This window comes from Spea bombifrons, chromosome 9 (genome assembly GCF_027358695.1).
Source record: "Spea bombifrons isolate aSpeBom1 chromosome 9, aSpeBom1.2.pri, whole genome shotgun sequence".
Classification (NCBI taxonomy): Eukaryota; Metazoa; Chordata; class Amphibia; order Anura; family Pelobatidae; genus Spea; species Spea bombifrons.
The window spans coordinates 29301781-29315319 of NC_071095.1; the positions used below are offsets into that span (position 1 = coordinate 29301781).

At 42.5% G+C, this 13539-nt stretch overlaps 1 protein-coding gene across 1 annotated transcript in view; it reads left to right on the forward strand.

Annotated features, from left to right (window-relative positions):
• AKAP6 (A-kinase anchoring protein 6) overlaps positions 1–12648 on the forward strand; it is a 46860-nt gene extending 34212 nt beyond the window's left edge. Inside the window, exons 9-13 of the mRNA XM_053475222.1 lie at positions 2828–2974; positions 4629–4844; positions 7120–7332; positions 7935–10739; positions 11686–12648. Of these exons, the coding sequence (XP_053331197.1) occupies positions 2828–2974; positions 4629–4844; positions 7120–7332; positions 7935–10739; positions 11686–11724 (3420 nt within the window). The 3' untranslated portion in view covers positions 11725–12648. The remainder of the gene's footprint in view (positions 1–2827; positions 2975–4628; positions 4845–7119; positions 7333–7934; positions 10740–11685) is intronic.
• Positions 12649–13539: the final 891 nt, after the last annotated feature.

A 13539-nucleotide genomic window follows, 5' to 3' on the forward strand; every position in this document is an offset into this window, starting at 1 on the left:
CTGGCAGTGAAATAGTTTGCCACAAAGAGACAATGCTGTTCCTTTTTTCTGTTTCCTTAAAGTGTGGGAATGTGACCCTCTCAATCATACTGGGTTGCCAGCTACCCAAGAACAAAAATTTTGATCCATGTAAAGAAACGGGCAACTCTCATCTGAACAGTTGGGAACTACAACTCCCATGATCCTTAGGTGGACAGCACCACTAGAGTTGCATCCTGTAGATCATTAATGCCTTTTTCTTACGGCAGCAATGATCCATAATGTGGACAGTAGGTAAGGACTAATGTGAGGAGAGAGTTTTAAGGAACTATGTGGGGGCAGGGGCGTAACTAGAAACCACAGGGTCCCAGTGTGAAATCCCCCTACTTCACCAATCAACATGTCCCACTGTGCCACCTCTGCTCGCAAGCAGTTTATCAGTGTCCCCTGTCTCCACCAAACAGATTGTCTGTACCATGTTTGCCCACAAACAGCTTGTCTGATACATCTTTGCCTCAACTAGCTCGCCTGTGCCATATTTGCCACAAACAGCTTCTCTGTACCACAAAGAGCTTGTTAGTCCCATCTGTGCTTTACAAAAAACTTGCATGTGCTATCTTTACTCCCAACTTTCCTGTGCCATCTTTGTCCCCAAACAGCTTGTCACTTACCCCAAACAGATTGTCGGTGCCATATATGCCATCAAACAGCTTCCCTGTGCCATCTTTGTCCACAAACAGCTTGTTTTGTGCCATCCATGTGCCCAGACAGCTTACCACTGCCAACTTTGTCCCCAAACAGCTTTTCAGTGCCCCCAAACAGCTTTCTTTGTGTCATCCTTGTCCCTAAACAGATTATAAGTGTCTGTGTTTCCTAGTCCCCAAACAGCTTTGTTAATGCCATCTTTGCCACCAAACTGCTTGTCAGTGCCCCCAAACAGCCTGTTTGTGCTATCTTTGCCCCCAAACAGCTTGTCAGTGCCCCCAAGCATCCTGCCTGTGCCCCTGTTTACACCAGTGTGTCACTCTTCCTCTGTGCCGTGTGCATACTGATTCAGGGGCAGAGAAGTGGTCACAGAGAAGTGGTCACCCAGGCCCCCCTAGAGTGGTGGACCCGGTCGCAGTTGATTGTTGGTCTTTGCGTGTGTACCACAGTCAAATTCAAAGGCCTCATAGGTGAACATTGGAAGAAAGCATTCAGGGCATATGCTTAAATTGGTGAACTTACTATTAACTCCTTTCCCTTTCCCCACACTGAAAATGGAATTAGGGCATTGTGATACATATCATCAAGGACAAATTGTGTGTCTAAAATACCTCCCTATTCCTTCTGGTCTAAATCACTGGGTGGATTTCTGGACAAGGAATTAGGAGACTTTTCATTCCCTCCCCCCAACACCCCCTCTCCGCTATCCTCTCTTTTATTTATCCTTTCCAAACTGGAGTCTCTATAGCAACAAACCTCTTTTCTCCTTCCTTTGAGGTTATTGTGCTCAATTATTTTCTTTTCCTTTTGGATGGGGGCGAATAAGGAATAGGGGGTTCTGCCCCACCCCCCACCAAAAACATTCCTTCTTCCACTATTGTATAATGACATGCTTGGGTCAGCATATAAAAGATCCTCTCTAGGAATGATTATCCCTGCATAGAATATATAAGGTGTGTTTAATTTTGCATACCAAGGGTACATTTTGAAGCAAACCATTACCTACCCCTTTTCCTGTAATGCTGTCCCCCTGGGTTGATCATATTTGTATTATGTGTCTTTATGCCGATTTTGTCCTACGCCAGCTCTTAGTATAATTGTCTCTGACTTAATCCAAGAAACTTTAGTACTAAACCTGTAACCAGCAGAGTCAGATAATAGTAGAGGAAGTCCCTGTGATAAAGTGCTGAAATGGGGCTAGTTTATTCCACGTTTCAAAGCTACTTTCGCATTCATAGTAAACACTTTAGTTTATAGTGACAGGGAAATGCCAGCTGAATTTCCATGCGTATTGTGCTTTCTGTAGACTGTTTCAGCTCAGTGGATAATAGCACGTTGCTAGCATCACATTTAGCACACTCTACAACGCTGCTTATAGTGGGAACCCGAGAAAAAGAGAAACTAACACCGTCCTAGCTTTTAGCATAAATTATTGAAAACGACATGTAAGTCGCACTTTAAATTTAATCGTCAGCGTATTGTTTTAGAAATATTTTATTTTAAAGTACGCCATTTACGACTGCTCTGAGAGGATGAAGAATTGTCACCTTGATTGCCTTTTTAGCTGTAGCTCTAGAAAAACTGATGGACAATTATTTATCCCGCACAAAATACGGGTCTGGACAGATATATTCCAAGCATACCTAAAGTGTGACCCTACCTGACACGGTATTCATACTACTGTAAACAGTTCTGTATCATTTATATTACCTGACATTTGCATCAACGCACGGTATGTACTGACAACCAAACGATTTTTTGCCTAAAGGGCTGATCGCGGTATAATGCCAGTAAAATTGGCTCACGGACATGAGGGTAAAATGCCAGTAAAATTGCCTCTAGGGGGTGACACTGGTTATCAATCAATTACATTCAACAGTGTATTTTACTTTGAAGGTAAATGGTTGTTTTGTCGTTCATTTAGATTTAAAAAGCTGTTAAAGCCATTACTGAGCACTTCCATTTGAAAACGCGGTGACATACTGCATTGCTTAGTTACCCAAGTCTGTCTTATTACATATATAAAGATTTCAATGTAAACAAAATCACATGGATTTATTTAGTGACTGTTCTGCTAAATGTAAGATTTGTGAAAGGTGGCAGAGAAGCCATAAATGCTTCATACATGTATTTTCACCCGTAGAGATGCAGCGTGGAAATGTCCCTGAGAGAAGACAGAGTCAGAGCTCTTCTATGTCAGCTGGCATCACTGAAGAAAGAGGGAACCCCACTCCCTGACAGTGTCTTGAACAGAGAAGGCTTGATCCGTGATAAATGGGACATGCTAAAGGTAAGTTTGCTACCCACACAGTTGTTTCACCTCGTACCAATGCAATCATTTTTAGTAGGACATATTACACAAGCCAAAGGTATATTATGCAAGATTGGACCATATCAACAACATTAGAATTTGGTGATTCTTGCCTTTTACTTTTATTTGCAAAGTTATGTTGCTATCCCACTCATTTCACCTTCATTTTAAAGTATTATAGAACACTAAGTCTAGCACGGGACTATTAAACAAGAAGCCCACGGGCCTTGTGGTCCTTGGCCTTATGGATCATGCATTGTGTCAGATTACATAGACGACAATCGCATCAGGTGATTTTGAAAGATATACAGTGATGCCCATTAAAAACTTAATGTAGCTTTCTCCACACTGCCCTTCCTTCAAGTGCCCTTTCTACAGGAGACATTGCACTAAACAATGCTGCATTAGTAAGATGGACAAATCACCATGGGGTTACCTAAAGGAAGAAAGGAGTAACAGGGAGTGTGAATTGGACTTTCAATTAAGGTGGGGATAGAAATTATTACGAAAATGTGCCCTTTATTCTTTACAAGCAGCAGTGAGGCAGCACGGGTGTTCCGTATGTGCACATGCGTCATTCTGCATGTACATGCCCACTGGCATTGAGGAAGGACATTCATAAGCTTCCCATATGTTCTCAGCAGCAGAACTCAGAATTGAGCTCTGCCTGCAAATGATCAGCATAATGGTGCCAAACAGACACATTTGAAGAGGGTGAGCTTAGGCTTCTTTCAGACTTCCACATAGAAACACTCTGCAGGGAAGGGTTGGGGAGTGACACTCCTAGAGTTCTAAAAGTGGGCCAGAAAAAAAAAAAGAGGGACAACTAAAGAAAACTAAATTAAGAGAAGAATAAAATATGTTAAAAGTTGGGGGGTATGAGGGAGGAAGGGGAAATTTAACTAATGAAAATGAGTGGCGTATGAGAAAAGGTGTACATACCAGAACTGGATTAGATAAACAGATTGCTGGACAAGCCAAGCACAAAAGGCAGTAAACCAGGGGGTAAATAAACACTTATGTTTCTAAAAGAAAAGTAATTTTGAGGATATTGGGAGAAGCAGGTTGGAGGGGTTGGGGAAAGGAGGCAAGAGGGCCATTGCCCCGGATCTGCTTTAATTTGATTATTTTAGTCCATAACCAGAAATATTTTTAATTATCTTTACTCCTCACGTAGCTACTAGGCTAACATAACACAACATTTAGGCTTCTTCTCCCAAATCATTTTTCCAGTGTGGTTCTTTTTTGTGAATGTGTTGGACGTTCCTCACTATCAACCAAATATCATTTGGGTGCTTTGCTACTGGACTTGTAGCAGGTCTTCAAGTTATACTATTCACTACTTACATGAAAAGCCAGTGCAGACACCTACGTCTTACAGCCATTAAATACCAAGATCGTAAAGGCCTGTCATGAACACTGAATGCCTCCATTACAGCTTAGTAATTGACCAGTACAGTGGTTTGTAGGCATTCGTGTTGCATTGTTACATCGCTAGCTCACCCTTACCCTGCATTCATAAAATGAATATGGTCTTTTTCTTCAAAATGTTTCCTCGTATCATCTCATGTTTCTTTCTTTTTCAACACTTATCTCAGACTTATGGTTTTCTTTCTGGAAATCTGTTTCATAGAAGTCGATTGCTGAAGCACTGTCCACCAGCTCGCCCCAGCCTGTGCTTTCTCCTGGGAGTGGAAGTTTGGTTCAGCAGTTGGAACAACGAGTAAAGGAACTCAAATCGTGGCTGAGAGACACAGAACTCACCTTGTATAACTCAAGCTTGAGAGTTGACGAGGAAGGTGATGGAAGGTCAAAGGAAAGACTCCAGAAAGAGCTGCAAAGATTTCAGGTAATCTGAGAGCACAATTTCATTCAAAATACACCTCTTCCCCAAGCTTTGCCTTTGTTTTGCGTCTTCATCAACAGCTGTGCCCTTTCCCCCAAATCATTGAAACTCGGCTTCCCCCCCATCACCCCTCAGTTACCATTACTTTTTCTCAGTGCTTCCCTAGCTTTCTCCTGTGCTGAATCTCAGCTGTGCTTCTTTTCCGGCATGCCAAACCAAAACCCATCTATATTCACTCACACCCAGACTGTGTCCCCCTGAAACCCAGCTGTGACCTTTCCCTTTGCCGAGCAAAGACAAAAATCAGCTGTGTTTGTGTTCTTTCCTGTACCATCTGCAAAGGAACACATTCCCTCCTCTTTCCTGGACTACCCTCAAATGCATTTCCCCCTTTCATGCCATCACACTGAACTGCAGATATAACATTAATGTCATTCTGATATCCAGCTGGATCAGGTCCACCTATAGACAAAAATATGGTCAATGTCAGCATAAAAAGAGTAAGCCATGTAAACACGAAACACTAACGCAAATACACCAAAGGTCGTAACGTAAACGTGGATACAGGGCTGCAAACAAAAGTAGCATTGCATTAAAACCATATAGGTCATAATTTATCTCAGCATACGGTTTCAGTAGCATAACTTGTACAGATTTATAAATATTAAAGGAACTTTACATTTATTTATGTAGCACTAGCAGAATAGTGCTGTTGCTATAGGGGGCAGAGAAAATGTTAAACAAAGACAATTTAAAATTGTCTACATAACATGCAGTGTCACTGGACTGCAAGTCATTACTTCTCAGCTACATAGAGCACTGGGGGCAGAAAGTTGTTCATCCAAGACATTAAAAACATTTGGGCGCTGGTTCATTCAATGCTCTGGTGGTCCCTGGACAAGAAATAAAATAGTGCCCCCCCCTCCACCAATACCCAACTGTGTTTCCAACACATCTATGCTCACACACACATACATGAAGGTCCATGCTCACACACACACATACACATACAACACACATACAACATCTTGAGATGGTAACAAAGGGTTTCCCAACCCAGCACAAGAATACATTCACCACAAACTACATACAAGCCTGCACATCAACAGTGAACTGAAATACAAAGATCAGAAATAGCCGCATTTATTAAATGTATCAGTTGAAGTGTTCAACACCACATTTTTTAAAGGCAGTGAACAGGTAGAATGATTCTCCCACCAGCCCGTTGTGTTTTTCCCTTTACCTGTCCAGGTGTCGTCACTCTATAATGCAGACTAGACATGCACATAGAGTGCAATTAATAGTGTAGAGGAGACATACCCCCATTCGCATGCATCTAGCGTTTACTTCTACCCCGTTTTCTGCCCATAGCTTGCAGACAAAATGGCCATTGTCCCAAAGGTGCCTTAAATCACTGGGGAAAGATATGATCTCAGTAGTGTCCACAGTGACACCACTGGTGTGGCAATGGATCTTTTGGTGATGGGAATGAATTGGGGGTCTTTTTTAAAATATAGTAGACGAATATAATAGATTCAATATTTGTGTATTTTAAGAATATATTTTAAACACAATAGAAAATCCGATACCAAATGAGAAAGGGGATCCCAGCTTATATATTGTTGTCATAGTGCTCCCTAATTGTACTGTATGTTCTCCATGTACACCCTGGCTCAATCCCAGCTTTGCAGCCTCGCCTACATTTTGTCGTCTTATGTGCTAACACGCCGGCTGATTTTGGTCCTTTTCCCCTGTGAGCTGTGATTAGGGCCTTGCCATGTGCTTCATTATCGGCGAACACTTTAATAGTGCCATTTAAAAGGCCATATTTCTGCCTCCCTCGTCGGGCCTAGCGATGATACATGGTGATAATTGGCAGAGAGCGATGGCTCTCAGTGGCCTTTTAATCGCTCTATTTGTCAGACTCTGTGTCTGCGCGAGACGAGTCATATTGATGGCCCTTCTCGGTTCTCCAGTTTCTGACACGTAACCCCTTCATTAACATCATTCACTATTCTGGGTATAAATTTGCCATCGATGTGGCAAAGCTAACAACTGCTGAGTTCATTTTGTCAGAAACAGTAACAAGTATCTCCCTGAGTTACAAAATGCCACCAACTCAGAGCTTCTGAAACCTGTTCTCATTTGTAATCGCAATTACATAACTGTATATGTATATATATGTATACAACGGTGAAATGTAAGGTTTGGGAAAAATGACAGATCCTCTTTACTTTTCCATTGCTATGCCTAACATACCCCTTTTAACCCCTTGCAGTCCCTCTGCTCTGAGCTCAGGCTGCGTCAGCGTGGAGTGGCGTCTGTCCTGCGTCTGTGTCGCCATCTACTTAGCCTCCAGGAGCAGTCTTTACAGCAGGACCCTCCTAGCTTGCAGCTGTTGAGCGTCAACCTAGAGAGAAGGTGGGAAGCCATAGTGATGCAGAGTACACAGTGGCAAAGACGCCTGCAGAGGGAGCTCAGAGATGGACAGGTGAGTACAGATCTTGTCATTATCTTAAATTCAAATCTAGACAAATCATCTCTTCATTGTTATGATAAGACAAAAGTTTTTGTAGCGCGTTTTAAATAATAGTCTGAGAAGAATGTAAAAGGTGCTATGCAAAGTGCAATTTCTTCTGTTAAACTACAGCATTCATGATCCCCAACAGGCCACGGATTGTAACTTGCCTATTTGCCATGTATGTCTTAGCTCCATAACAGTTTCGAGATTTACTAGATGTTCAGAACTTTATGCATTCAGAAGCCATTGTAATCTCTGCCCTACTCTTTCCCATTAGCTGTATGCAAGGTTCTAACATAGAGCAGTCACACTCAGATACAGCCACATATGAAATTGTGGGGTGCGTATGTCCTCCTTAAGCTTAAACAGTCAGACAAGTTAGTTATTTTTTGCTTATGCTGTATATGAGAGCTGATATCTGCCATCTGCATCTCGTTAATATATGAGCCATTGAAGGATGAGCCATAATCATGTGAAATCCCTTTTAGATCTCTTTGTAGTGATGGAAGTATGATTAGCCAATACATGCTAGCGAGGGTCAATGTCTGATTATTTCTATATTCTTGTTATAGGAGCTGGATGTTTTAGTGGACCCAGACTGGGCAGATTTGAGCAGTGCTGGGATAGAGGAGGCTCTGGAGTGGGACGAGACAGACATTACAGCGGAAGCTGTCTGTGATAATCAGGAACCTGAATGTGTTGTTACAGATACTTATATGGCAGATGAGGAACATCACCCAGGTCAGCCAGTGTCAGGAGTCTCCAGACATTCGACTAACTCCCAGACTCAGGTGTATCAAGTCTACAGCTTACACAACATGGAACTTTTCAGAACAGACTTGGATTCCTCACTAAGAAAAGATCCAAAGTTGGGGCCCGTATCACAATTTTCCCTTCTCCAGGGAAATACTTTTTCATCATTGCCAGATTTAGCAAACAAATGTCACCAAACATACCAACCCCCCAAAATTCAGGGGGGTTCCAGTGGCCATTCAGAGTGTGAAAGTGGCATTGCAAGTGGAGGAGAAGGAGTAACTGCTGCCAATTCAGAGGGATGCTTATCTATGGATGGAGAAGGAAGTCAAGGTTGCCAAGCATTGGTTGAGGACACTGGACAAAAAGACTGTATAGATATTGAACTGTTAACATATTCCAGATCAAAGCATCAAGGTCCACGTACATTAAATGACTGTTCCCTTTTACAGACAAATTGGCTCGAACCAATCATTCTTGGAGGAACACAGAGGTCGATTCCTGGGTTATGTTTTTCAAGAAAACCTGGCCAAGTTGGTACCAATAGGACTATGCTTGCTGTTAGCTCTGAAGACCACAGCCCAGAAGACAACACTGAGCTAATTGAAGTGTTAAGCTCTCAGAATTCTCCCCATAACTCTTCTTTGGAATCACTCTCAGTGACTGGTGAAGGGTTGGAGTCTGAGCCTGTGACACTCAGACGTAGTGTGTCTCTCGAGAGTTGGCCAGCCTCTTACAAAAGCAACGAGGACTTGTTCAGTCAGCAGGGTTCTGCTGATATTACCCCAGGCAGTGAGCATAGTGAAGAGCTGAGCAAGCGAACATTGGACTTACTGAAGAGACTTGAAGACATTGAATGCCCATCTGAGCAGAAGATGAAACGCAGTCTCTCTGATGATATTACACTGCGAAGTGGCCCTCATGAGGCATCCCTTAATGGTCTCCGTTCTCCTCCAGATAGGGTATCATCAGGAAATGAAGATCTTGGATCTGAACTGACAGAATTGAGCAGCAGCGAGGAACTATCCCTTAAGTCTGAAGATCTTGCTATGCTTAAAGGCCGTCTGATGGAATCCAATGCCAGTTTTCGCAAACACCTGAGCAGATCTCTAGGAGGGGAGGAAGGGGAGGCTAATCTCAGTATGATTGTTAATGTTTCGTGCACTTCAGCTTGTACTGATGAGGAAGATGATAGTGACCTTCTGTCAAGCTCCACACTCACCTTAACTGAAGAGGAGGAAGAAGAAGAGGAGGAGGAAGAGCTTGAAGAGTTAAATACAAGCGTGGGCAGTGAAGATGAGGCAGGAGATGGCACAGGACTTCCCTTAGGGTCTGACTTTATCAGACGTGAGCTGCAAGCCTGGATAAGACCAACCTTCCTGCTCCCAAGAGAGAGGAGAAAAATGAATAGGGTGGTACAGGACATGTCAGGAGCACCAACGATTGATAAAATATGGCAGAGCTCTCTGCACAGAGGACGAGAAACCAATGGAAATGTAAAAGATGCCAAAGAAAAAGATAGAAGTAAGATTTTGATTCAAAAAGAAGAGAAAATACTGTCTAACTCAAAACAGCTGGCAGATGATATGGAAAATGGAAACATTCACAACAGGCCAAGTTCCATTAAGGATACCATTAGAACAGAAAGCCATTCTGGAGTAAAGAAAAAGCCTGCTCTTTACCCATCAGTATCAATAACCAAGACAGAGAAGCTTCATCCTCCGAGCATGCCTGCCTTGGCATATCACAAACCTCGGGAACTTGGACCCTCTTCTAATCGGAAAAGCAACCTGCGAGTGACACGTGATGCTGTTGCAGATATAGAAATGCCAGACAATAATTGTATACCATCAGAGAACAATCAAAAGGTGCCATGTGGGAAAGTAACAGAGAACACCCCTGAATCTTCTTGTTCATGCCACGGCTCTACCCGTGAGAGCTCTGACAGCCCAGATTGCAATGTACATGAGTTTGTGAAGGAAATTTTAGACATGGCGTCAACTGCACTACATGGGTCACCCCCAAAGGATGGGCCAAGTAATGGCACTGGAGCACAAATCAGAGAGAAAGTTCTAGAATACTCCCGCAGGCAGTTGGAAAGGGGTGACTTTTACTCTTACCTTTCACTCTCATCTCATGACAGTGACTGTGGAGAGCTAAATGGATCTGTCAGAGCTACAACTCCTCAGATGCCAGTTGAAGATAGCATAGATGGAGATATTGAGGGTATGTTTGAAGCCTGTGCAGAGGACAAGGAGAAGACGGGTGATCTAAAAGCTTCCTCCATTGTGTCATCACCACTGGCAGCTGCAGTGTCTTTAAAAACTGCCCCTTCTTCTGCTGGGTTAAAGATTCCACGGAACAGAACCACAAACTCAGGGCAACACAACGCAACAAGGCCATCTGTCAGAAAGTTCCAGGGCCACCCAGAAGTTAGTTCTAAATGTGGCAGCAGTAAATTGTCCAGCAAAATCCTCCCTGCTACTAGAGAGTTGTGCCCAGAATCTCAAGGAAAGACTTCAGTCAAGCCACCAACCTCCAGCCTTCCCATTCTGCACAAGAGAGTCCATGAACAGAGGCCTGGAATGGCAAGTAACTCCTCAATAGGCACAGGTCACTTCAAGGTAGGTGCTTGACAAGGATAATAGCTTAACTCTATGTAAATATGGCTGCCCTGTTCTATATATAGGTATGGGGTACCAGTGTCTTATTTATTATAACATCACAAAGTCTGTAAAACATTGTTTGTACACCTGCTTAATCGCATGTTTGCTAACTAAACACTGCAATTGTGAAACGTTACTAACCAACGTGTTATTGCTTTTGGTAAATCGGGTTAATTTGTCTCTCAGCTTACTTGACCCACCAAAACTGCCCAAGCAAAGAAAGACTCTAAGTCACATCCCTGCACTCAGATTCAATATGGCGTTTGGGGCCTAACCTCTGTTATGCGGTATTATTAGCGATATCAGCCACTGATTCAAAATCAAAATAACTTTTAATATAATTGTTTACACTTACCTCCTGTATATTAAGTGAAACCTTAATCGTGCTGTTCCATTTACTAGAAACATCATTCCTACCACTTAAAATGTTCATTCCCTCAGAGGAATAACTCTTCATTTATGTAAAATTTCTTTTTTTGCCAGTAATACATAATTCTTACGTAACACAACACAAGGCACTGATGGGTAGTTGCCATATAAACTGAAGAAGCATCTCAAGTCTCTGTGTTGTTTCATGTGCCTAAAACATCTATTTATTTGTGTAACCTAATAAAGTGAAACAGCACCTTTAATGTCATTGGTTTATTATTGAAGTAGGTGAAATGCCTGTCTTGAATGACCCATCTCCACTTTCAGGACCATGGACAGGGTGCTTATAGCAACCACAGCAATCGGCATGCACTTCCTTTGTGCTACAGTGATGTTTTGCAATTCCAGTGCGTGTGTGTGTGTGTGTGTGTGCGCGCAACCAAATTATTGCACAAATAAATGCATATAACTGCAATTACTTCCATAACACCATCACTTGAAATGTGATAACTTTTTTATTTCTATTTTTTTGCAGAAGCCATCCCATGGACCCAAAAGCCACAAGGACCTGTGATCAACCCATAAATTAGCATACCTCCTTTGCAGGAGTGAAGATGGCAGCATTGTATATTCTGCCCATCTGTCTTTGTTTTCTTCTCACACAGCGTTTGGGGGTCTAACGCCATTCGAATTCTGGAAAACTATGATCTGATAGACCTTCAGGTTTACAAGCGTAAACACAGGGTATAGTCCTGCCTGGCAGTATAACTCTTCTTGGTAAAGAGTAGCTGACCTCTATGGAACAACAAGAATTCTCAGTTCCTGCTGGGGAACATGGCTCAGACACAGCAATGCTTGTATCACTTATTTTTTTTTGTTGATCCAGGGCTAGCTGCAGACAAGCTTGGCACTAGGAGAGGTGCTAGGGATAGGGATACAAAGATCCCAACACACCAAAAGGAATCAGGGGTGAATATGAGGAATGAGAGACAGACCCTGGGGAAATAGAGGCTCCAGAGGTAAATGTAAGAAATGTGTACGTCGAAGTAGCAATGGAAAGCTCACAGTTGAGTTTTTGAAAATGTTTAGGTAAGGCTGTAGAAAGGGAAAGTTTAGTGGTTCTGAAACCTGTCTTTTTTTCATAAGATGTCCTTCCACAAGCCAAGCTGAGACATAGCTAAATACAGCAAGGATATCTCGAACTTCTAGATGTTTTGCACTTGGCGACAGGTCGAAGAAACCTTAGTTAGAATACGAGAGTGTTTTCTGGGAGGTGTGATCACGTTAGATGAGAGGAAGAGGAAAATGTGGAGATGGCGGGATGTTGGTGGGGACCTTTAACTGGACAGTGCTCGTTGCATTCGCTTGATGAACCCCCGTCTATGCTGGAGAGGACATTCGTTGTTTTACTGTGTGAAGTGGATTCCTCCAGGTCATGGACCACTAAATTACCACCTAGCTAACTGTTGTATGTTTGAAATACAAGAAATTGTTTTGATGGAGATTGTCAGTCTTTTGAAAAGGATGAAAATCGTGACATGAGTTATGAAGAAAACAATCTGGCAAGAAAAAGCTTCCAGTATAGTTTAATAACCTGTGTGTAGTGACATGTGCATGGACGTGAGATGAGCAATGTTGACCTTATATCTCACTGAATATGACTCACAGAACCCTGTCTGCTTCAGCACACGTTTTCTTATCATATAATAATCCTCATATTGCTCCCCATAATCACATACAAAAGCTCCTCCTGTTTTGCATCAAAATGGCAGCCCATAGCTATACTTACCATTATTTTATAGATGCGCTACCTGTAACATTTCCCGTGCCTACTACAATTCTTACATCGCTCCTAACCAAGTCCAGGCTTTGCATTAGTCAATCTATTTGTTCGCCTATTAGCACCATAGAATTACTGGGTTTGTTGGAACGTCATGGAACTTGCAGTTCTACATTGTGCAGAGATGTTTAGTGGAGGGAGATGAAGCCAGAATCACTCATTTGTTGTAGGTTGACAGTGATCTACACAAACTAAGACCAAACCGCTCACCATTTGAGGTTGTGAAAAAATAGAGGTACCAGCAGTCCCGCTGCAGCCTCGGAAGCCACGTATCGTCTATCAAGGTCTGAGATACAGTCTGCATATGGAACAATAAGCCACGCACAGCTTCTAGGTAAAACTGTAAACGCTTATATTCCATAAAACTACAACTAAACAAGGAGAACAATTTTCAAATGGTGATGATCACCACAAATGCTTATTCATCCCCATTATGTTTCTGTGGATTGCTGATTGTTGTTTATTCAGGCAACCTTTCTAACGATGGAGAGAGAAGAATGAATGTAACTTCAGCAAGTGATTAGAAATTGGGTTGTGCCACCTTTTGCC